General features: G+C 39.7%; 1 protein-coding gene across 1 annotated transcript in view; it reads right to left on the bottom strand.

Moving 5' to 3' along the window:
* Window positions 1-1,211: 1,211 nt before the first annotated feature.
* SELENOI (selenoprotein I) overlaps window positions 1,212-25,463 on the bottom strand; it is a 39,558-nt gene continuing 15,306 nt past the window's right edge. The window contains exons 2-10 of the mRNA XM_028517002.2: window positions 23,020-23,088; window positions 21,885-21,993; window positions 19,372-19,446; window positions 15,310-15,572; window positions 14,233-14,341; window positions 7,416-7,464; window positions 5,170-5,350; window positions 3,932-4,114; window positions 1,212-1,639 (exon numbers count right to left, since the gene is read on the bottom strand). Of these exons, the coding sequence (XP_028372803.1) occupies window positions 1,541-1,639; window positions 3,932-4,114; window positions 5,170-5,350; window positions 7,416-7,464; window positions 14,233-14,341; window positions 15,310-15,572; window positions 19,372-19,446; window positions 21,885-21,993; window positions 23,020-23,088 (1,137 nt within the window). The 3' untranslated portion in view covers window positions 1,212-1,540. The remainder of the gene's footprint in view (window positions 1,640-3,931; window positions 4,115-5,169; window positions 5,351-7,415; window positions 7,465-14,232; window positions 14,342-15,309; window positions 15,573-19,371; window positions 19,447-21,884; window positions 21,994-23,019; window positions 23,089-25,463) is intronic.

Here is a 25,463-nt window from a genome sequence, read left to right as displayed (position 1 = left end):
AGACAGAAATTCAACAAAGGGATACATTAGAATTAAATTTTAAAATGGTCACGTTCACAGATAAATAATGGTTACAAATTTAATTACAGAGCAACACAGCGGTGCCTATTTTATCCAAGTGCGATCCATCCAAAAAAAGGGTTTAAGACACACTCTTCATTCAAGCACAAACTTCATTCAGTGGAAATTTTTTAAAAAGGAAGTTTCACCACCACCAAAGTAAATGGAGACAAAGTCAAAAAGAAACAGAAGAAAATATCTACATTCATGAAAAGGTGTGATCTTTAAAACCACCACATTAAAATCAAAGGGATTTTGATGTTTGTCAGTAAACCTCAAAAATTACTCCGAGTTGTATTAAAGAGACCGAGTACTCAGTAAGGCATACACATAAAACTTTCTTCAAGTGGGGAGGTGGGCAAGCTGGAGAAGAGAGAATTCCTCTCTACTTCTTTATCCTGAATGAAATTTTAAAAAACCACAGCACTCTCTCCTCCACAAAAAAAGAGACAGGGGGAGCGAGAGTGCAAGGCAGAAAGGAAGGACAAATTGAATCAGAAAACGAATTTTGCGGTGAGGTTCACAGTAGTAATTTCATAGTGAGGTTCATGAGATTCGTACTCCGGAGTCAGGTTCTCTAGTCAGAAGGCCCATCTGCGTCCTCACAAGTAACTACCGTAAGACTCACGCAGTCACGTGCATTCATTTCATCATCGTTCACAGGCACCAAATCTCAGCAACGTGCAGCTGAGGGGAGCGAGGGGGTGGAATGCCACATTCCAACAATGGGCCGTGCCAACGGGTGAGCTGTAATTACAATCCACTCTCTACTGAGTCTCAATAGAATGTTTCTTTAAAAGAAAACTGAACCATTTACCAAGCTCAGTTCCATAACTAAGAGAGCCAGAATACTAGAGAATCTGAATATATATATATTGAATATATATATATATATATATATATATATATACTAGTTCTCTTAGCACATGACAAGGGCATTTCCATGGGAAAGAGGAACCAGTATTTGGCAAACCTGTACACTGTTCTGTAATCATTTGGCATCTCTCGCTGAAGGTGACTTGCTCTTGCCTCTTCCCTACCTTAGATGTGGACTACTGATGGCTTCCATCGCTAGCAACCGACTACAACTACTAAGTACCGAACGTGAAAATATAGTGTGGTTTTCTGAACGTTATCAGTGCTCTAAACCAATTCGGGGGCTTTGAAAATAATAAAAATAAAGCATCTTTAACTCTGTATGAACCAAAACATTATGGACTCATGAAGCTAAAATCACTAGAAACATTTTGCTGGTCTAATGTACATTATGCTGAACCGAAACATCACATGGTTTTATAAAAAAATAAAACAAGCTGGGAGTTAGTAGGTTCGAAATCCCGAGTTTCAGATGATGTGTACCATTCCTGCTGTTCAAGTACCACACGCAGAGTTCCCATGTCTGTTAAACAGATCAGTTTAGTTCGAAGGTGATGGATGAAATATTTACAAGCATCTTATTTACAGTACTTCTCTCTGTGGACTACAGGCCAACATTCGTTTCTTCCATTCCTAGTCAATCTGAGTTTGGCTTCTTCAATGAGAAGGGGTAAATCTGAAAATGGTCGCTCAGTTGCTTTACCTGTAGAAAACCAGAACAAGAGGCAGTGACAAACATATGTCTAATTCATTTTCAAAAGCACACAGGATTAACCCCCGGAGACAACGATTTACCGACACAGCAAAACTCATCTGAAATAATGAAGGTGTTTCTGGGTTGGGATCAGTGAAGAGCTAGGCGGCTCAGCACGAGTGTGGGCACCACCCTGGGAGCCCGGGCGTGACCCTGGGCCCGCCCGGCTCCACTGTCCGGGTCCTTCCAGACCGCCCCAGACCACACAGGCTCACAGCAAATCTACTGACGAAGCATAGGGTCAGCTGACTGAGACTATCCAGTAGATCAAATATATAGAGACTCAATATTCGGCTTTTTATAACATTTCTAGGTAATCGTTCCTGAACCCAACGAAACAGTTTAGATGTGTGAATTTTCAGAGGTTTAAGCCACGTTAGTTCGGGTACCACGGACGGGTATGCAAGTGCAAGTGCATGTTCTGGATGGCTTAGCAGGTAGAAGCCTCTACCTTCTGGCCAGAGGCTGTAGGAGTGGTAAGAGAGCACAAAGACAGACTAAAAGATGCTCCTAGAGTTTCTTTCAGTTAGCTTGTATTTGTTTCCCAGATTTTAACAAAGAAAATGTAGACTCTGGTAATTTAAAAAAAAATGTGTTTGGGTTTGGTTTGGTACATGTATGGTTTTCAAGGCACCGGCAACAGTGTTCCCCTTCATGCACACGACGGATGGAATATCAGGACAACGGCCTACGGGTGTTACTAGAAAGTACATAATGTTAAATCTGCACAAGGAGAAACATAAACAATTATGTCTTCATGTCATAATTCACAGACTTATCACAATTTTTTTCCATAACAATTTCATCCATTTTGTCCCAACAAATATGGGTTACTTGGGAGAAACAGAAGGAAGCCTAAGTTTAGCGATATATGCAAAGTATAAACTTGTTATCTAGCGTGACAGGTGCCCCCCAGTTTGTAAATACGAACAACGATATAAAATTGTTTCTCGCCCTGGCTGGAGTGGCTCAGTGGATTGAGTGCCGGCATGTGAACTAAAGGGTTGCAGGTTCGATTCCCAGTCAGGGCATGTGCCTGGGTTGCAGGCCAGGTGCCCAGTGGGGGGCACATGAAAGGCAACCCCACATTGATGTTCTCCCTCTCTCCCTCTCTGTCTAAAAATAAACAAATAAAATCTTTAAAAAAAATTGTTTCTCAAACTGATTTACAACAAGGTTCCTTTCAAAACAAGCACACCAAATAGAAGTATTTTAAGAGACATAAAAATGTGAATAGCCTTCTCCATAACCCCACTGCTATTAAATTATCATCTGAAAATAAAGCAAATGAAAGAAAAAATAGTATTCCAGATTTGTCACTTCAACACTATTTATAACAGTGAAAATTTGGAAACAAACCTAAATGATTAAAATAACTGGGTCACGATTAAGTAAACTGGGTTATTATTAAGTAATCACCTTGATAGAATATGCTATACCATTCAAAAACCATGAGACCATGCTAAAATGTGTAAGATAATTAGAAAAGGATGTTCAAATGTGATGAAAAAGAAAATAAACTGCATGGTTCTGATTTTCATTTTATTATATCTTAGTTCATTTGTCCTGAAACTAGTTTCTTATTTTAGAAGACAATATTAGGGTCTGCACAATACTTCTTAAATCCTTTCTCTTCTATATTTCCCCTTATGTATTGTTTCTCCTGATGAGAATTCAGGAATAGAACAAATGAAGTAAAACCTCAAATAAGGCAAAAGCCTCCCTTTGGTCTGAAGTCCTAACCTCCCTCACCACACTGCTTACAGAATCGGGCAGAGGGAGGGAGGGGGGCAGCGCTACCAAACCCATTTCAGTTTCTTTCCAAATTATGTTAATGAGCAACAAAAATGCCCATAAAGCTAAAGAAGCACACATAGAAATAATTTTTAAAATGGGGTTATCTAGTCCTATATAATTAAAAGCACAAAGAAGTTTATCATTCTCTTCACCAAGAAAACGATTTACATTTCTACCTACTTATAAACAAGAACTAATTCCTTCTAATGACTACCTAGCTTTTAAATTAATTATAGTTATTATAACATATTCATTAGAGAAACAATCTTCAAAATTACACCCCTGAATGTTACCCAACATTTAGAGAATATACCAAAATCCTCCCAGCTACTATAAGCAAGCTTCTGCTTGAAATTTCCCCTCACCTTCTTTCCACTGTTTATAAGAACCAAGTGAAACCAACATGTTCCCCCAGTGGAACCAACTTGACTCCCGATCACTCACCACTCGTACTCCGTAGTGGATGTGCGCCAGAGTGCAAACAGCTGTCAGTGCATACAGGAGGAGGCTCTCGGTGTGCGCAGAGACCCCCAGGGTTACCACCATGACGACCAGGAGGAGAGGGGCCAGCAACCAGCTCAGAGTTGGACACCTCGTGCTGCTCATCTGACAAACAATCAACTGGCACTTGAAATTAGAAAAAAAAAAGGGGGGGGGAATTTAATCAGCAAACCACTTCCAAAACTTGTCACTCCAACATTTAAAAAGCGTTCAAGTGCTTGAGCCAACACATTTATGCTACGTTATGTTCCGTCACCTCAACTGCTCAGGGGCCAGCGGGACCTCTGCCCCCACCTCCAAACCTGTGGCCCCTCGGACCATGTGTGTGCCGGAAGAGTCTTGTTAGATAATTTAGTAAGGATGCTGCAGAAGGCATCCTTCCACTGGGTAACAGTGTGGGTAAAAGAAATTTTAAGATTCTATGTTACGTAAAAAAAATTTTTTTTCAAAACCCCAACACAACAAAATTTCTTCATGGAGATGAGATGTTACCTCCAACTCAGTCGATTTACCAATGAACACCTCAGAACCTCTTCGGCTCCCTTTACTTTCAACACCTTACTCAAATATGCTTTATGCTTTTGTAAATACTTTTTATACATGGACACATAAGCTCGGTGGTTAAGTAAGAAAATAAGAAACTTTGATCTGGCCTCAGCATAGCCTTCCCAGCTGTCAAAACTATCACGGTCTTTTCTCAACTCCTAATTTTTAAAAACACGTTATATTTATTATGTAGTTTATCATTCCATGTCCTTAATGTAAAGTCAGTTGATTTAAAAAATGTGTGGGATGAGTGTGTGTGATGTTTCCTCTCCCACAACAACCCCTCTCACGCTCCCTAAACTAATCGTGTCTGCAGTGACACAGGTCGTATTTCCAGTCTTAAAGGAACCCATAAATGACTCCATGGATTCTTCGGCAGGCCACTAAAACAGAAAATGTCAAGTATGTCATGGTTCCAAAATTCTACTGCAGTCTCTAAATCCTACTGGTTTCTAAGGGAAAAATAAAAATAATTTCAGCATGTTCTGTCTTTGAGGTTATAATTTTTTCTTCAAGTTCTGCATTACAATCTCTTTAATTTAAAACTTGGTTTTTCTACTACTGCATAAGGCTTCTCAAATTACCGAACCCTGTCACATGTTCCCTGTCTATCGGGGCTTCAAAAACAGTCTTACTGTGCTATTGGCGAAGGCCGTCCCGACCATGAAGTAGAACAGCCTCGGGTGGAGCTCCAAGATGTCCGAAGGCGACTGCAGGATCCACACTGTAGACAAAATGAACAGCAGGCACGGAGAGAAGATGGGAACCATGGCTTCATAGACTGAACTGTGTTTCAAGGTGTTATTTCTGTAGCTTCTGAAAAATAAATCAAGTAATACAAAGAACATGATTACATGTAAAACCTGTATCTGCATTTTATAGTTTTCAAAGTACTTTTTAAAAAATTGTTATTGTATGACAGTTGTCCCAGTTTTCCCCTCAAAGTACTTTCGTACATATTCTCTTATGTTATACTCGCCACAATCCTGCGGCATAGGTAAGAATCTGTTTCAGTGAGGACGTGAGAATTTAAATGTACATGTCCTGCTCCAAAGTGGCAGGGCCAGGACTAGAACTGGAGTCCCCTGGCCCAGGCCCGTTTTCACCCCTGGAATGTAATAAAGCTTGGTCTGTGTTCCATGACGCGGTTTTCAACTGGTGAGCCGCAAGAGGCACACTGGTGTGCCGCCGGAATTTTGAAAACAGGCAATGTCTGACTACTTAGTCAGGTTTAGTCAAGAGCGCTGTCCTCTTTCCCTTACACTGCCTAAAGAAAAAATGATAACCGAATACCTATATAACTGTATGAACCAATGTCGCATTGGTTAAATTTACATTGATTAATTTGAAATTTTAAATTCAATTAAAAAGTTAAAAAAACAGCCAACACAACAGCCATCCAATGTGAATGAATCAAAATTATACCTATTTTTTGTCAGACCAGCAAAATTATATATATTTTTTTTTGGTGTGCTGCTGAATTTTAGTAATTAGTTCATGTGTGCCCCGAGATGAAAAAGGGTGAAAACCGCTGTTCTACAAGACCCTATTCTAACAGGGAAAAGAAATGAACACAAAGCAATGCCAGAAGAGGGCCTCCCGGTGCTGCTACGGCACGAGTGACACAGAACCTGGAGTGATAAATGATTCACACGGAAGACTCTGCAATGAGGCTGCGGACAGCGCCGCAGTGTCTCCAAGCACGCTCGCTCATCTGAATGGAGCCCCAGGTTCTAGCTCTGGGCCTGCCACTGATTGCGTGCCCTTGGCCAAGGCGTTGCCCAGTCAGGACCTCATCTTAAGATAAGTGGGAAATGACTGAAATAATCTCTATGGCCTTCAAGCTTTAAATTTTATGACTTCTCTGAATGATTGCTAGTTGTAATAAACAGAAGATTCACAGACCGTGCCTTGACATGGAGTGGATTCTGCAAGACAGATTTGAGAGATGAAGGATGAAATAGGAAGTACAAGAAAGTTTTTCTAGTAGAGGAAACAGTGGAAGCAAAAACTGAGCAAAGAGCCCTGGCTGGTGTGGCTCAGTAGATTGAGTGCCAGTATGCGAACCACAGGGTCGCTGGTTCAATTCCCAGTCAGGTCACATGCCTGGGTAGCGGGTCAGGTTCCCAGTAGGGGGCACTCAAGAGGCAACCACACATTGATGTTTCTCTCCCTTTCTCTTTCCCTTCCCCTCTCTCTAAAAATAAATAAATAAAATCTTTAAATAAAGAAAAAAATTTTTTCAAATACTGAGGAAGGGAAAAGCATGGATCAGAAAATGAAATTCCACCTGGGCAACTCCCCTGCCCAAACCCCATCCTCCTCCACAGGCAGGAATGATAATATAGTGCTGTTTGAGAAGAGTTAGCACAGGTCTGGGGACTGGTCCTAACCTACACAAATTTAGGTGTTTTTTTTTTAATGATGACACTAAGTACACTAAGTAATCAATTTATAAAAAAGAATGTAAATGTATCAATGCTCAACAGGAACATACTTCCTGTGGACAGATGCACTCCCAGAAAATGACAAGCTGGAAGGCCGTTGGGAGAGCCCAGAACTGGAGCACGAGCACAAGGACAGGCAGCTCCGTGCACTGTCGAAGTGCCACACCAGCCACGGAGACACCCTCCGTACCCTAACCTCGCTCCACACTCACAATACGGGTTCACCACCTCTTCAACGTGTCCGCCGAGACTCCAAAGAAAAAGAGACCCTTGAAATGCATGTCAATTACAATTTCTACAGATTTCCTTATTTCTGACCCAATTGAAAATTAAATGCACAACAGTGTGGTGACTGCTGGGGTGGGGGTGGGTATAAGGGGACTAAATGGTAAACAATGAAGATTAAATTTTAAAAAATAAAATAAAATACTTACTTGTAGAAGTTGAATAAACTCATTGGAAGAGTCACAAATAATGCACAACCTAAAAGGGAAAATATTTAAATCATCATGAGTATTACTCAAGTGACTTTTATAATAATCAAATACATACAAAATATGTACTATTTTTAGACACAATGATTTTCAGGTTCCAGTTTAATGTCTGTGGTGAAATAAAACACCCTCCTGGACAACAGTCACATCCGCAAGAGGGGCCGTGCAGCTGGCTGACTCAGCGCAGACCTCACGGAGCCGCACTGGACTTCAGTCTCGGTTGTGCCACCAACTGTGTCATGTGACTTCAGGTAAGTGAACCTGCCTCAGTTCCCTCCTTTATAAAATAAAGGTAAAAGGAGCACTGACCCCACAGAGTTTTGAGAATTAAACGAATTATTCCATGTAAAGGCACCTTGAACAGTACCTAGTATATAATGTATTGTTCAATAAAGGTGAGCTCCTGGAAGAGGGGATGGCCGGGGGATCCTGCTCCTTCCCATCTATTTTCACCTCCCTGGCATCCTCAGCTTCTTCCCCGCCCCTCCCCACCCCCCACACACCAGTTCTCTCCTCTCCAACCTAAAAACAAGAATGGCCTTCCCAAGAAACCCTGCCTTCATTGCTTCTGCCCTATCTACTATCTCCTATCACTCACCAAAATTTAATTTTGTCGCCTTAATTCCTCAGCACTCAAAAGCTCATTCTGCCTCCCAATCTGCAGAAATTGCATTCTTAAAATTTACCCAGCTCTCCTAATGGTGAAATTCAATATTCTTTCTTCTTTCTTGACTTCTAGGTAAGATGACTCCATTAACTATGCACTAATTGCAACTCTTTCCTCCCTTTGCCTTTGTGATTCCGTTCTCCCAATGTCCCTGCTACCCATCCAACCATTACATTTGGTCTCTTGGTGGGAACTCTACCTCCTGCACCTTCTTAACGGGCCGTCCTACTGTGCCTCCACAACCTGGTTAGGTGCTCTTGGGCAAATCAGACAGTCTCTCTGAGCTCCAGACTCCTTGGCTGTATGACTATAGGTTAAATGATTTTCTAGTATTTCTTGCATCTTCAAAATTCTATGATTTTATAATCTACTAAGGTATAATTCATGGTCTTTATTTTAAACTCCAAATCAATGCATGTGGCACTTCCTGGACACCAGTTGGATATCTCATTGCCACTCAACATATTAGCCCTAGGTTGTCCATTCTGGACTCCCAATAACTGTGCATGGCTTGGGTGGGGAGGGGTGTCCATGCAGCTATCCTTGTAAAGCTCAAAGATAGAAAAGCATCCCTTCAAAACAATTCCTAAGACATGTTGCAAAAACAGATGAAATCATTGGAATCCACAACAGAAAAACCTCATTTCTATTTCCAAGTCCAGCTGGAACAAAGTTCCCCAAGATAGAAGATTTTAGAAGGAAACAAAGGAGAGGATATGTGGTCCTCAAAGTCCTCAGAAATCTCCAGCAGTTTACTCCATGAAAGGGAGTCAAGGCTAAGTGAATTAACACAGAATTACATGCGGCTCTGAGGTGCTGGACATAGACTGAGAGAGACTTGCAAAATGTTTGCTACCAAGAACAGTTAGTGGTGTAAAACAGCTTCAAGTAGCTTTACCCTAAGTGCAGGAAGCATGCAGAAAAGCCTGGGCTCTATACAGGCTGCCTGTATAGGAAGAAGAAAAAGAATGCATCTAATACTTCTTTTCTAACAAGCACTTAATGTGTAGTCTATGAATCCTTAATTATTAAATCCTTCCCTATTAAACTCCATCTAACAGTGATAGAACCCACACACGTGCAGGCCTGCCTTCCGTAACGCGTGGGAAGGCACAGACTTCATACTATAGGAAACTTAATAGCTACAGAAAAATCAGAGTAGAATTCACAAGAAAGAATTGAATGAGATATACCCCAAGGAAAACATGATCACATGACATATTTTGGTTCCTCATATTTCCAGGCTTATTTATTAAACAGGAACTTCAACTAGAACCAAGACAAAAGTACCTTAAGAAAAGTGAAAAAGCCAAAACAAACAAGGAGGGAATTATAATATACATCAAGAGAAAAGATCAAAATACCTAATATACACAGAGCTTCTAAAAATAAAGAAAATGGTTAATAATCCTATAGCAAAACTTCACTAGACATATAAAAAGTACACAGAAAAAAAGGCTACAAATGGCTCTTAAACACTAGAAAAGTCCATTCACAAAATAAGAGAAATGCAAATTAAAACTATAGATATATCAGTTCTTACCTATCAGGTTAGCAAAAATCCAAAAGTTTGACAATATACTATGCTGATAAAACTGTAAATAAATAAGCATTTTCATACACGGTTGGTGAGAATTTATAAGAAACTTGTCCTTGACTAGCAATTCTCCTTCTAGGGATCTTTTCCAAAATACCTTGATAAAAATCTAAAAAGACATATACATGTACAAGACTATTCACTGCAGCAATGCGTGTAACAGCCAAAGACTGGAAAGAACTCAAATGCCCACCAACAGAAGGCCGGCTCAATGAGCTCTGGCATAGGCCCACGGCAAAGCACCAGGCAGCTGCAAGTGCAATGAAAAATGTACAGTGTAGCCCTGGCTGGCGTAGCACAGTGGATTGAGCGCGGGCTGGGAACCAAAGTGTCCCAGGTTCGATTCCCAGTCAGGGCACATGCCTGGGTTGCAGGCCATCACCCCAGCAACCACACATTGATGTTTCTCTCTCTCTCTCCCTCTCTCTCTCCCTCCCTTCCCTCTCTAAAAATAAATAAATAAAATCTTTAAAAAAAAATGTACAGTGTATTACCACTCACCTATAAAAAGGGGTGATAAAACCACATGCACACACGCACATTTATTTATATTAAGAAACAACGTAAAGATAAACCAAAAATCCGAAACCAAGAATGGTTTTACCTAGCCCTGGCTGGTGGCTCCGCTGGTCTGAGCACGCCCCGTACACCAAGAACGGTGAACTGGGAGGAGGAGAGGATTACAGCAGTGACCGCGGTTCATTTTCATATACAGATCTGACTTCGTAATCATGTGAATATTTTATATAAATACAAAGAAAAAATAAATTTTAAAAGAAAAAGTAATCCCTAAAAATCAAAAGTAAAATGAAACAAACCAAAATGTATATATCTAGTTGGCAGCATAGCCACAGAGTGGTAACATTAAAGTACAGTAACCTCACTGGGTATCTCTAGTAGAATAAACCATAAGGATAAATGGAACCTCAAAAAACCACAATCTTAGCCCTGGCTGGTGTGGCTCAGTAGATTGAGTGCTAGCCTGTGAACCAAAGGGTCATTGGTTTGATTCCCAGTCTAGGGCACATGGCTGGGTTTCGGGCCAGTTCCTCAGCAGGGGATACATGAGAGGCAACCACACATTGATGTTTCTCTCCCTCTCTTTCTCCTTCCCTTCCCCTCTCTAAAAATAAATAAATAAAATCTTTTTTAAAAAACAACCCAAATCTTGAACAATTTTCAGTAATCATTGTTGCTGATTTTGGGACTGTATTCTGAGACTGTTGTGGGCATTCTGTAAAGTAAATATTTTGTGTCATTGAAAACAAAGATTTTTGTCACTGTTTAAAGGATACAAACACGAAATCAATGAAGTTAAAAATCCATATGATCAAATCTGATTTGGAACTATCAGTATGAACTTAAAAGATATTTTATTAAAAAAACTTTATCCACTGAATTAATGGGTTCCTAAGCAACAATCATTAATGTCTGTTAATACTACTAGGTAAGGGGCTGATGCAGAACTTTGTAATAGACGGGAATAGACATACAATGCCTCAACCCTCTCTCTGATCACTATTCACATCAAAATGAAGAGAAACAACTAGATATTGTGTCCTCCTAAAAGTATCATTACGTAATAAGGATTGTTGCCAAAACAACAACAAAATTAAACTTATATCTAACCAAGTCTGTGGATCTGTTAGTTTACAGGGAAAAAAAGAGGGAGGGAAACGTGTTAAATGACACAATGAAAATATAATTAGCTAAATGCCAAATGCAACGAAATTTTTTTAAGTAGTCAGTAGAAACTTATTCTGAAGTGAACTCAAATGCTGAATTTGGCAAACAGACTTTAAAGTAGCTATTTTAAATATGTTCAAAAGACTAAAGGAAAATATGGTGATAATGAAAGAACAGATAGGAAATTTCAACAGAGAAATGGAGTATAAAAAGAACCAAATGGAGCCCTGGCCAGTGTGGCTCAGTTGGTTGGAGTGTCATCCCGTAACCAAGTTGCAGGTTCGATTCCCGGTCAGGGCGCATGCCTAGGTTGAGAGTTTGATCCCTGCTCTGGGTGTGGGTGTGGGCGGCCCCAGTCTATATGCATGCGATCCCTGGTCCGGACGCAAATACCCAGTCACAGCATGTATGGGAGGCAACCGATCAATGCTTCTCTCCAGCATCAATGTTTCTCTCGCTCCCTTCCTCTCTCTCTAAAAGCAATGAAAAAAAAATGTCCTTGGGTAAGGATTAAAAAAATAAAACTAAATAAAAAATTTAAAAGAGCCAAATGGATAATCTGGAGTTGAAAAGTATAACTTAAATGGTAAGTTCCATGCAAGATTCACCAGACAGCCTTAAGAGGCGATGGGAGATAGCAAAAACAAAAAAGGAGTGGACTAAAAGATAGATGAATAGAAATCACATACTAAAAAAAAAAGAGAGAGAAAAGATTAAAAACATTAATAAAGCCTCATAAAATTACCTGTAGGATATCATCAAGAGAAGCAGTCTAATACACATGTAAATGGAGCCCCAGAGGAGAAAAGACAGGCAGAATAAAAATCTGAAGAAATAAACTGTGGCTAAAAACTTCCCACATATAGTCAAAAATATTAACTTAACAGACCCAACAAGCTCAACAAACACCAAGAAGAACAAACACAAAGAAAACCACACTTATGTACATCGTAGCCAAACTTTTAAAAACCAAAACAGAAACTCTTAAAAGCAATGAGAAAAACAATGCATCACATACAGGGTGATGACGAGATACAAGCTGGCTCAGAAAATGGGGATGCCGCAGGACATTAGAATGACATATTCAAAGTGGTGAAAGAAAAACTAAGGCAAAATCAAGACATTTTCATACAAACACAAACTGGAGAATACAGTGCTATCAGACCTGTTCTGTAAGAAATGCTAAAGAAAGCACTTCAGACTTCTGAGAAGGAACACCGTACTCTAAGTCAGCATTCAAAAAGGGATGGAGTGCAGCAGAAATGGCAATGATGTGGGAAAGCAGAAAAGACTGTGTATCATAAACTAGCCTAAGGGTTATCGGGTGGCAGTGCATTTGAAATAAGATTGGCACTAGTACTGAAAACTGTTAGAGGTGGGTGATGGCATATAGAGATTTATTATATAAAAGTAGCAATAGAATACAGGTGTTTAAATGTTCTCATAATAAAAAGAGGGGGAAAAAATGAGAGTGGGAATCTCGACATTGCACCCAAAGAAGATGCCATCCCTAACGGTCAACAGGAGCCACCCCACCTCCTACCAACCTTTCAGCACTCCTTGTCTCACTGCACGCGCTAGCCCAGCCCAGCCCAGCCCAGCCACCCCAGCACCAGCGCTACCCATTTTATCAGCAGAAACTAAGTAGCCTAGGCCCTAAGGCCCTTCTGTCTGTGTCTACTCAAATCTAGTGCTGGAAAAGCTACTTTACTTATTTGTAGAGAAACATGTGGGCTTTTGTTTTATTTCAGAAAGAAGGATTCAGATAAACGTATAAATGACAAAGAAAATTATGTGCCCAATAAAGTACCCACTTAACATTCACAGACACATCTCATGTATCAGAGAATTCTACCTTATCTTTAAAATTTAACATTTAAATGTAGAATGCAGGAAACCTGCTATAGGACAGGCTGCCTAAAATCAAAAGATTCACTACGTGGTGGGAATGGCAAACAGCTAGCCTTTTCAAGGTCAAGAAATCAGTTTGCGTAGGTGCCAGAAAGTGAACGTTTGGTCGATTACAGCGGGGTTCCTAAAATATCTGTGCCCCAGAGCCACGTGACAGCCAATGCCTGAGGCACCATTTTCTAAGGCTGAAACAGGCTGTTTCTAAGCCTCACCTAATTCCCATTTCAACAGAAAGAGACAGGCTTACTTTCTAGAGAAGGGAGTAGAGCAATAGCCAACAGGTCTGCTTTTTCACTTCTACAGAGCTCTTCAGAGCCACTCCTGATGCTGCCAGACAACCCAGAGTCCTCGTCCTTTTCGCCTCTTTCCACAGAAAACACTCTCCCCACCTCAGTCATCCTGCAGATAGCCCCTTCAGCTAAATTAAAAGGGAAACACTGCCATGATTAAAACCTTGCCCTAGTATTCAGTGGCACCAGGAGATACCTAAGATGCACAGAGGCTCAATTTTTCAGTGGCTGTATGACAAAGTAACCTTCCTTCTGTTTCCTACGAATACTCTTCCACTTTGAGATAAGTAGAAAATCTGTACCAAATGTGATCTCCAGGTGGATCCTTCAACACAATCTAGATTAATTTGAATAATTAACAAGGTTTGTATGGTCTATTTTGATATTTTCTTCCCATTGAAAATAGCTTAATGCTGTACACAACAGCAAAACTCAAAGAAACCTTAGTTTCCCTCGTGATTCGGTTGAAATCCTGCAGGACTGTAGGGCTGCCCTGCTTGCTGTAGGGTGTTGGCAAGGGAGAAGGGTATTGCTGCTTGTTACAGTCAAACACTGGCTTTGATAACAAAGTGATGTTAAAATAGGCTTCAACATGGAGCTTCTTACCAATAATCATTGCAGTGAATAGGTCTCTATATAAGAAATTAAACAGGAAAGGTTCATACCAGGCCTCAACTCCCACAATCGCAGTCACTATGTAGACAAAAGAAACAGTCTGGAAGGAAAATGCAGACAAAAGCAGACAAAGGCATTAACAGCGGGAAAGACCAGGGAGTCGATCATGCTTTACGCGGCATTAAGTCTAGGTGAACAGTTTTAGTAAAAGCAAGAAGTATGCTTAAATTCAATATTGTGGCAAGTCTTCTTGCCTTTAAAAAAATTTTTTTTCAGCCAACAACGCCATAAAATAACTAACTTCTAGACAATGAAAGCAACCGGCCATCATTTGGAACACTTTAAGGCACCTCCTAAGTGGGGTGAGTCGGACATAAGGTGACCCGGTTTGCCCACCCAACTGCTTTCCTCATCAAAAACATCAAAAACATCCCAACTTCTGATTCGTTACTGGAGCCTTAGGTGCAAATGGGCAAAATGGCAACACAAAAAGCGGTTTTCAAAGGCAGGGAGCGTTAACAGCAAGCCTATTAAGTAAGAGAAAACAAATCTCACCACTCGCTGAAAAGTTGGGGACAAGGACACAAAGCCAACAATTATGTGCATATCGTTCCTTTACAAAATCAATAGTTAAAATGAAAGTATATTAACATTAAGAAACTGTTCATTTTTTGGTGTAATAATGGCATTGTGTCTATGCTTTTTAAAAAGAGCTCTTACCATTAAGAGATATGTAGTAAAATACTTATCACACATAATATTTATAAAATAATTGGGCAGGGAGGGAGAGGGGAGAAAGGGTAGGCTTGAAACTAGACTGGCCACGTGCTGGTAACTGCTGAAGCTAAGCATCAGGTACATAAGGGTTCACTATTCTATCCTCTCTACTTTTGTGCTATACTTAGAATTTTCCATATATACATAAAAACAGTATTTCAATATGAGATAATTTTTTAAAGCACACATCAGTTCTAATCAAAAAAACGTAAGGGCAATATAGAAAGAATGACAAAAACCTCCCCCCAAATTCATGCCATGTTGACAATTTAAGTTAAAACACATACTTACCACCTGGCTAATGTCATATCCCCACGGCAGGAAGAGAACCCCCGTGTTATACTTTTCCCAGTGGGACAGGATAAAAGAGAACAAAACAACCCACAGCAGCAGATAAAGAACGAAAACACTGACACCAGATGATCCTCGTCCAAAGATGGAATACACAGTCACCACAAAGTAAACACATGACCAGCTGTCCAGGCCATGGTCAAAAAGCTCCCCCAAGGGGGTGCTGGAATTGGTTCTGCGGGCTTGCTTCCCATCCACACCGTCTGCAATGAAAACACAGTGCCACAGGAAAAGGTCAAACCTGCACCGTAGGCAGAAAGGCTTCTTTAATAAACTGGAAAAAACAAACCAAAACAAATCAGCATATCACAGGAATGTTAATTAACTGAAGTGCAGCTATCAGCCAGTACTATAAAAATCTAACCTTTAATTCCTACAACTCAAATATTTCAGAAACAAAACTGGTAATTTCTCTAAATTTAATCTAAAAAAATTAAAATGTTACATTGCACTGAATGGTGTCAATTTTAGATCTAAGGAAGCAGCATTCTAGTTAGACTCTGAATTTCTCCAAACTGGCCGAACAACTGAATCATTCGACAAGCCACAAATTCTCAGGCCTCCAGAGAACATTCAGTAGTTATTCATTGTATTTTACCTAACCACTCCTTGCTTTAAGATCCAAAACCACTCTGTACTTCAGCTATAACACCTATTTCATCTGGTTTGATATTGTAGCTCTACCACTTCCACAATTTTCAGTGCTTCCAGAAAAACTTTTGTACATAGTAAATAAGTTTCAGTAAATGTAAGAATTTGTTGAGTCCATGCAATACACCTTTCTCGATTTTGTAAAGATTACAAGAATCTTAGAATAAACTAATTTTGCGCCCTCGGAGTGTTTACAACTGATAAAGGAGGAAAAACGTGGTATTTAAAGACAGCACATCACAAGCCGTAGAAGAGTACGGAAAAGGGACAGGTTCTCTTCTGCCTAAGATCATCTAGAATGGCTTTGAAGACAAGATGAAACCTGAGTGGGGACATAAAGCATGAGTTGGATTTCAGTAGAGGAGAGATAAAGGAGTATGCCATTTCAAGAGGAGGGAGTGCTATCAGCAAAAACACCGAGATGGAAAAGCACGTGCCTGTTCAGACAAAGCCAAGAAGTTTAGTTGGACGAGAAACCAGCAGGTGCAGAGGACAGCATAAAGAGGCTAGAAGGAAGGTTTGCGTCAATATAAAAGTTTTAGGGAGTATGAGGAGCTACTGAAAAGTACGTGAGTAAGGGAGCGACGAGACTGAAATCAATGAAGTGGTTTGGGAAGACTCCCCTGAAGTCAGTGTGAAGAACGAGCTGGAAGGGGAACACGAATGAGTAAGCCAACACTGAGCGGGAACGGGGGATGAACAAAAAGCTGGACCAGGTGAGACAGTAAGTAAATAAAAACGAAAGATGAGAGGCGAGGCCAAAGCACAAGGAGACCATCTCCAAAGTTTCCAGTCTAAGTAGCACCACAGTGGCAGTGTTGGCAGAAATGAGGAAGTCATCAGGAGAAGGAGCGGGAATGACAGGAAAGATGCTGAGTACAATCTCAGAGGCTGAAGCTGAAGTGTTAGCAGGATGTCCAAATGGTAATGTCAAGCAATTCAACCCAAGGGCACCTACTGGTAACTAAGAAGATAAATAATAGCTAGCTATAAACAAAGGAGTCATCTCAACAGTATTAAGAATCAGGATTACCAAAGGAATTCAGAGAAAGAAAAGGTTAAGGGTAAAGGATAGTGGAACACCCCCACTTAGAGGCAGGCACAGAGGAGCCTGGGGGAAGGGAACGAAGGCAGAAGCAGAAGGCGCAGGTAGGAGGGGCAGAGGAAGACAAAGGGGGAGAGATGGGGGGAAAGAAAGAGAGAGAATGGTAAACTTCATTAAAAAGGGAAGTCTAAATTATAAAAGTTTCTCCCCAAAAGAAAGTTTTGTTAAGGTAAGCGCATTAGAATTAGGCAGATTTAAAGAAATTAGAAATTCCTTGCAATTACTGTATTTCTTTCTCATCATAGTATTATCTTGCCTACCATAGTACTACCCTTGTGCCTAGCCCAGTTTGTGCCAGAGAGGGCTTTCAAAAATACTGGTCAAGGGCCCTGGCTGCTATGGCTCAGTGGATTGAGCACCGGCCTGAGAACCAAGGGGCTGCCGGTTTGATTCCCAGTCAGGGCACAGGCCTGGGTTGCGGGCCAGGTCTCCAGTGGGGAGCATGTGAGAGGCAACCACACACTGATGTTTCTCTCCTCTCTTTCTCCCTCTTTTCCCCTCTCTCTAAAAATAAATAAATAAAATCTTAAAAAAATATATTGGTCAAGGAACATATAAAGGATGAAGGCCAAACTCCTGCCCAAAGGCTACAGATCTCTCTTATACAAGGTCTTTCTGCCCCTAAGTAACTAGAATATTTCCTAAGTCTATTCTCGTTATTTGCTGGCTTAATTTCCTATTTTCAGGGCAACTTCTATGCAGTTATAATAAATACTGAATTCATGAATTACATATTAATTAGGTTTTGTGCATCTTTTCACCGAACCCACTCCAGCTCCACAAGTCTGAGGTCTAGATATGCGTAAGAGTGGTGGTGGTGTTTTTTTTTAAAGAAAGGTCATTCAGGGAATATGCCATATATTATTAAAAACCGCAGTGAGACCTAGAGCAACACCCTACAGTTAAACACATGAATAATTTCTGCGGCAAAATGTAAGCACAGTCACACTAGTATAAAGGTTGTAAATTGCCTCATGTTAGTTCAGGATGGGTTCTGAAACAAAGAGTTCATGTTAGGTCTGGATTTTTGCCAGACCTGTGGACCTGAACAGGCAGATCACACGGTATATCACAAGGCTCTCATGAAATGCTAAAAGTTAAAAGGCAGAGCCCACAGGCTACCCTAATCTTTCCCCTACTCCTCCTACTCCTTGGCAACCAAATAGCTTTAAAACCTTCTCATCTTTAATAACAAATGCACGAAAGCCTCTACCTAAATATGTAACTAAGCTTCTTCTCTAATTCTTCTAGACTTCATTGTGGTTCTGGTCATCCGCCATGTCAGCATTTACTCACGTACCAGATCATACTGGTTTTCACGAGTGTAAGTCATTTTTATCTGAAGAGATCTAAGCAACTTGAACTCAGAGTCTGCTAGTTGACATGCATTTAAAAACTACATCCTGAGTGAGTGCCTATGCTCTAAACACTGGGTACAGAGCAGTGACTAAAACAAAGTACCACCCTCGAGAAACGTACATTTTAGAGCAGAGAGACAACAAACAGGTGGGCAAGTAAATGAATACTAGGTCATATGATTTTAAGTGCTACGAGAAAAATAAAAAGGAAGGGATGCAAAGAGAATGCAGGACAGGCCACTCGGAGAAGGCAATGAAGAGCACTCTCGGCAGGATACGCAGCATGGCCTAGCACAGCAGACTTCCCTGACCACTCCCTCCGCCGGGGAAGAACTGATCTCTTTCTTATTTGTTCTCCCACCGCGCTCTATACAGTATCTCAGTGTTCTGCAATTATTTGGTATGTCAGTACTGCTTCCCAAACTTAAAGCAAAAATAATGTCTTACTCCATAAGCTGGCAAATAATTTTTTGTAAAATATTTACAAAAGAGGCAGATAGTAAACAGCTTAGGCATTCTGGGCCATACAGTCTCTGTTGGCAACTACTCAACTCCATCTCTGTTTCATGAAAGCAGCCAGAGGCAATATGTAAAGGAATGAGCATAGCTGTGTTCCAACAAAAATCTACTTACAAAGGAGACAACATGCCAGTTTGACCCACGAGTGTTAGTTTGCCAACTCCAATCTTACCCTTTAAGTCCCTGCCAATGAGTGACAGTGTTTTTCATAGAGAAGCTCAAACACATATTTATCAAATTGAACAGAATTTAATACTGCCTAGTTCAAATGAATGAATTATAGGAGAAAATGCTTAATTTAGTGGATGGCTATCCTTGCTGGCAGATTCATCAGCCATTGACTAGAGCGCGTATTTGCCAATTTCTTACCTAAAGTGTAGGCTACGAAGTTGAGGATGCCCACTACAATCCAGACCCAGTTGGGCACATGCTTGTGGCCTGGTGCTGCAAAGGAAAGCAACTCCGAGTTTAACACAGTCTAAATACAATCAGTCTTACCGGAGTATATCCTGCCCGGGGAAAAAGTTTCTATTTACTAAATAGAAGTTACAGTACTTCACAATACATTTTATTTTATTATTATTCTTTTCTTATCCTCACCCGAGAACATTTTTTCATTGCTTTTTAGAATGGGAAGAAGGGAGAGAGAGAAACATAGATGATAGAGAGAAACACCTATTAGCTGCCTCCCGTACATGCCCAGACAGGGGATTGAACCCACACAACCTAGGAATGTGCCCCGACCAGAAATCAAACCCTTTCGGCAATGGGACAATGCTCCAACCAACTAAGCCACGCCAGGCAGGGCATTTTGCAATATAGTTTAAATGTAGAACCAGGTAAATATTAAAATATATCAGTGAAAAAAAAAATACAAGGTAACTGTCCCACCTCTCATAAACAATAGACATTTATTTTGAGCTTTAATCCTAATTCAGGACTGATTAACTCATCTTTACTTAAAAATTACTTATGTAGAATGAAAAATAACATTTTTGGAGTTTGAGAAAATGCTTGTGTTTAATCTGATTCTCATTATTTATAGTTATACCACAAACACGTACTAAGGCTTCAACCTACACTCTCTTACTACATTAATTAGCTAAATAAAAGACCTTCATATTTGGGTACAGACAAATTACCTCAACTGAAAGATTCTGACATCAGAATCATAATAAAAGGTCTGGACTTCACTTCTTCCCAAGATAGAACAACTAAGAATCAGGAGGCCTGTCTCTGGATGGGTAGCTCATTTGGTTACAGCATCGTCCCACATGCCAAGGTTGCAGGTTCAATCCCCGGTCAGTGCACATAAAAGAATCAACCAATAAATGCATAAATAAGTGGAACAACAAAAATCAATGTTTCTCTCCCTCCCTCCCACCCCCCAATAGCTCTTCTTCTCTCTTTAAAAAATCAATTAAAAAAAAAAAAGGATCAGAAGCCCTGGGTTCTAGTCCTGGCTCTAAAATCAATGAGCACTGTGACCTGAATACGTCATTTAACCTCTCTTGTCTTCCACTTCCCAAATATACTGGGACTAGATGGTTGACTTGGTCCTTCAAGTTCTATGATTTGAAAAAATATATATAATATTTACATATTTTTAGTTCTCTTAATAACTAAGTAAATACTCTTAATTAAAGAAAATAATATTTCTAGTTAGAAAGCAAACTTTTGAGGCTGTCCTGAGGATTAAAATACAAAATTTTAAAAACACATTATCAAAATCACGTTTAATGAAATTTATTCTTCCTTATTATTCATATGGTACTTTATGAGCATCAATGTACAGAAGCTGTGACTAAAAGTTTCAGTTTATAAAATTAGGTATGTATATTTAGAATTTCTATAATAGCAAAATTCCTAAGTGTTTAAAACTCCGATTTTTCCTACAAAAATAATGTTTTCAGTGATTGTTAATTTTTCCAAGTAAGTCCACAAAAGTCTGCTGAACCCAGAACACAGATGAATTATAATACTAAAACTCCTGACTTCCTCACTTACAAGTATTCTTATTAGAAAATATATTCTCTAACTAGAATGCCAAAAAGACTCATCTACCTCCATCTTTCTAGTCCTCCAAACCCCATCAACCGGATGAAAAGGTAAAAATAAAACCTGTCTCCCACTATCCACCCCCATCCTAAACACACTCCGTACTCCCTCCTATCGCCGGGGCAGAGGCGGGTGTGGCAGGTGCTCCAGGCAGATATCGGAGTGAAAAAAGATGCTGAGTCCCCAGGTGGGGACAGGCTGAAAGCAGCCTTCCCCAAAGTGACTTTTTCCCAGTCTTCCTCAATGAGGACCCAGACTCCATCAATAAATACTTCAACATCTAAGAATCTAGGGAACTGGGAACCACTAGAAGTAAGAATGCTGAGCAGAGGGAAAGAGATATTATATTCCCTTCAGAAAACAGGATTTTGCACCCATAACTAGAAAAAAGGAAGGAGTATTTCAGGATTTGGTAGGTAGGGTGGGCTCTATTTGTGCTCATTTTCAGGCAGTTTACAGTCCTGATCCTCCATCTTATAAATCCAGTTATCCTTTATTTACCAAAACCTTATGCTTCTGGATACCGTATCTAAATTAAACACCCAAGTTAGTTTCTAGAACTTAATAGAAACACACATACAGATTGTGAAAACATGTCTTAGCTTTTATACCCTCATACCCAAAACTCTTCAGAAATAAGCATCTCAATAAAACCAGAAAATAACCATATCATTTTTCTCTATTTAGATGATTTAAATTTTACATTAAAAGTAATAATCTGGGGAGGGGTGGGGGGGAAGCAGAAAACTGTACATGAACAGCAGTAAAAAAATGTTAAACATTTTTTTTTATTCTAAAAAAAGGAAAAAAGGTAATAATCTTACCTGAAGCATAAAAGTCAGGGTCAAAGTATGCCATAAGCAGGAAATTGAATACAACCAGCAGAAAGCCAGAAAAGGTTATCAGATTTGGAGCCAGCCAAGTAGGAAATACCTATTTTTTTTTCCAAAATAATTACAATATAGTTAAAGTACAGAAATATCTCTGTCCAAACATACAACAGCATGCAAATTCACATTATAATAAAAGCTATAATTTAAACTGTCATATACAGGAGTTATTTATATTAAAATGTAAACCATAATCTCCAGTTGATAGGAAAAAACACTTCTTTTTTATTCTGTTTTAAATAATTCTATAATCAGCACACTTTTACAATCATAACATTACATTTATTTTAGAAAATTACAAAGTTATAAATTCCAGAGTATAAACTAAGATCTCAAACAATGGCATAAATCAAAACATAGGTGGGACCAAAAAAACACAGGATTTATTTATAAAAAACTGTGTATTTTTTACTCCTACATGTTTGAACTTCAGTCACCTTCAAAGTACTCTCCATTTGACGCAATACGCCTATTGAGACTTTTTTCCACCACTCAAAACAGTTTTTGAACTTGTTGATTTTGGTGCCTTTTAGTGCTTCTGCAGTTTGTCAATGTGAAATTGACAAAACATTTCCCTTTGAGGACTTTTTTCATTCAGGGAAACAAAAAAAAGTCACTGGGGTGAGACTGAACAAATAGGGAGGTTGGGGCACAGGGCTCATGCCGTTTTTTGGTCAAAAACTGCTGAACAGGCAGCGTGATGTGGGCAGGTGCACTTGTAAATCACCCATCATGAAATGGGCAAACGCACTGAGTCTTCAAAATAAATTTCACCGAAGCTGAACGCAGCCTCTCACACAACACCAGCTGGTGCACTGATGCAGACGGGTTCCTAGAACACTCGGTTAGTGGGGTAGTCTACTACAAGGGGCCCACCCTCCAGATGATAATTCTGGGGGTTTTTTGCGGGGGGGTCCCCCTTTGTATGTGACTAAGAGAAATGAGATGGGAGGGGTAGTCTCTCTAGATATCTCATTAAGCTGACCGTTACATCTGTAACACTCCACAAAACAGTTTAAAATATTTAAAACTTTCTAAAACATAAGTGCATGCCTATGAATCCCCTTACCTTTACTACAGTGTTCCAAAACGGATGCATGACATACAGAGAGAGGGGATTGGAATCCACAGCACTGTACTGTTAAGAAATAAAAAGAAATAAAAGAAGATACTCAGAGTTAATCCTTACATACTAGCAAACAGAACAATTTCTTAACTGAAAATAATAGTACAAAAGTAACTTGGGGAATATGTCTATTTACATGATGTCATCATCTGAATAATAAAACTGGAGGAGCAATGTAAATGAGGCAAAAACTGTCAAGCATACCCAGATAATTTTTTACTCAATTAACCTTTATATTATGTTGTCAGTAGAAAAATCTGTAGGATCCGTAAAATGTACACTATATGCATTCAAACATAACCTTGCAACTTCTCAACCTTCTTCACCCCTCTCAACTTATAGGAATCTAGTTGTTTTACCACTTGGTACCATTACTACTGCACTGACTAGCTGTGTGACCTTGAAGAAGCTATTTAACCTCTCTGCTTACTTTCTTCACCTGTAAAATGAGGATAGCCTTTACCTCAAAGTGTTGCCGTAAGGATTAGATAAGTTAATATAATAATACACATGAGCCACTTAGAATCGTACCTGGCCCACAATAAGTGTTATATAAGTATTAGATATTATTATTATTATTATTATTAAATGTGTTTGAGCATCAAAAGAATAATGACGGATTGCATAAATAAGCAAAGGAAGATAATAACAGGTTTCTGGTTATTTTCCAGAATTCTCTTGTAGCCAAGTTTATTCCCCAATTATTGAGCTACTTTAGTAAAAAATTCAAAGGAAATTTTAACAATCTCTGTTATATAAATATTTAAAACTTCAAGAGTGATGTATACTCATCAGACACACACACACTAGAGTACTCTATTACGTAGGGGTAGGGACAATTCCCATCCTTAAGAAGTGGGAATATTACCTAATTCGTCCAGCCAACATTTAAGCAACATCATACTAACCAAATGTTTGAAAAAAGTTTGACTGTGTTTTGTACTTATGCTTGGTATGCATATAAAGAAAATAGTAAACCATTTGAGTATCTAATTTTTTTAATCATAAAGATCAAAATTCCTTCCTGAAAGTTTTATGAATATGCAGGGAATATTTTCTCATGGGTGCCTCAAGACTTAAAGTATGATGGAACAACCCTGCTGGTGTCTCTCAAAAGACTGAGTGCTGGCCTGAGAAGTGAAAGGTCATCAGTTCAATTCCCAGTCAGGGCACATGCTGGGTTGCGGGCCAGGTGTCCAGTTGGAGGTGTGCTAGAGGCAACTGATTGATGTATATCTCGCACATCAATGTTTCTCTAACTCTTTTCTTCTCAAAATAAATAAATCTTTTTTTAAGTATGATGGAACAAAAAAGTATTTTAAAATACTGTAAGCAAAGAGAGTTGAATGTTTATTCGAAAGACTCCATGTCTGAGTGCCCCCATTTCTCTATCCCATTCTGACTGAAATGGGGTAATGTGGACAAAAGATCTGAGATGAACTGTGGGAAGAAAATGGGGATGGGGCCCTGGCTGGTGTCACTCAGTGGACTGAGTGCCAGCCAGCGAACCAGATGGTCGCTGGTTCAATTCCCAGTCAGGGCACATGCCTGGGTTGCAGGCCAGGTACCCAGTAGAGGGCATGTGAGAGGCAACCACACATTGATGTTTCTTTCCTCCCTCCCTTCCTTTGTCTCTAAAAACAAGCAAACAAAACCTTTTTAAAAAGAAAAGAAAAGAAAAGAAAAGAAAAGAAAAGAAAAGAAAAGAAAAGAAAAGAAAAGAAAAGAAAAGAAAAGAAAAGAAAATAGGGATGGAGAACACAGTTTGCCTCTGCTGGCCAGAGCCAGAAGCTATGGAGTTGCATCCATACTCTCAGCAAGAGCCTACTTAAACGAGTATTACACTGCTCCTATCAAAATCAACTTTCACTTCATGGTTCTGTACTATCTTACAAAGCTTTCCGCATAACAGATACCACTACATCTGCACTTCTGCAGAATGAAGTTCTCGACTGACACAATGTCTGAATTTAAGTCTTCAGATCTGAGGACACAGAACCAGAATGAACCCCCAAGGGCTGCCGATGACAAGGTGGGAAGGCCCTGGTCTCCTCCACTTCACAGAGGTCTGCACCCAGACCCACGGGATGTAGCCAGCAGGCCAGATAAACGGGAAAACCACCCATTTCCAGTCCACCACCCACTGAAAAGTACAAAAGTTGTAATGAGCCCAACTCAGAACAATAGCTAATCACAAAATAGCTAAATATGATACACAAAATACAATGCTCTTAATTCAAATGTTTGCTGAATGAGTCTCATTCAACAGCTTTCCGTGATTTGAATTAGATCTAAAAGAAGGTCCTTAACTGATGGTATTTTGATTTGAAAAGCTCTTTTTAAATTCTGAAATTTTAACTCTAAATCTCTATTTCAGGAGACCAGTA

This window comes from Phyllostomus discolor, chromosome 6 (assembly GCF_004126475.2).
Source record: "Phyllostomus discolor isolate MPI-MPIP mPhyDis1 chromosome 6, mPhyDis1.pri.v3, whole genome shotgun sequence".
In the NCBI taxonomy this organism is placed as follows: Eukaryota; Metazoa; Chordata; class Mammalia; order Chiroptera; family Phyllostomidae; genus Phyllostomus; species Phyllostomus discolor.
This window is presented reverse-complemented; position numbering and strand designations above follow the sequence as displayed.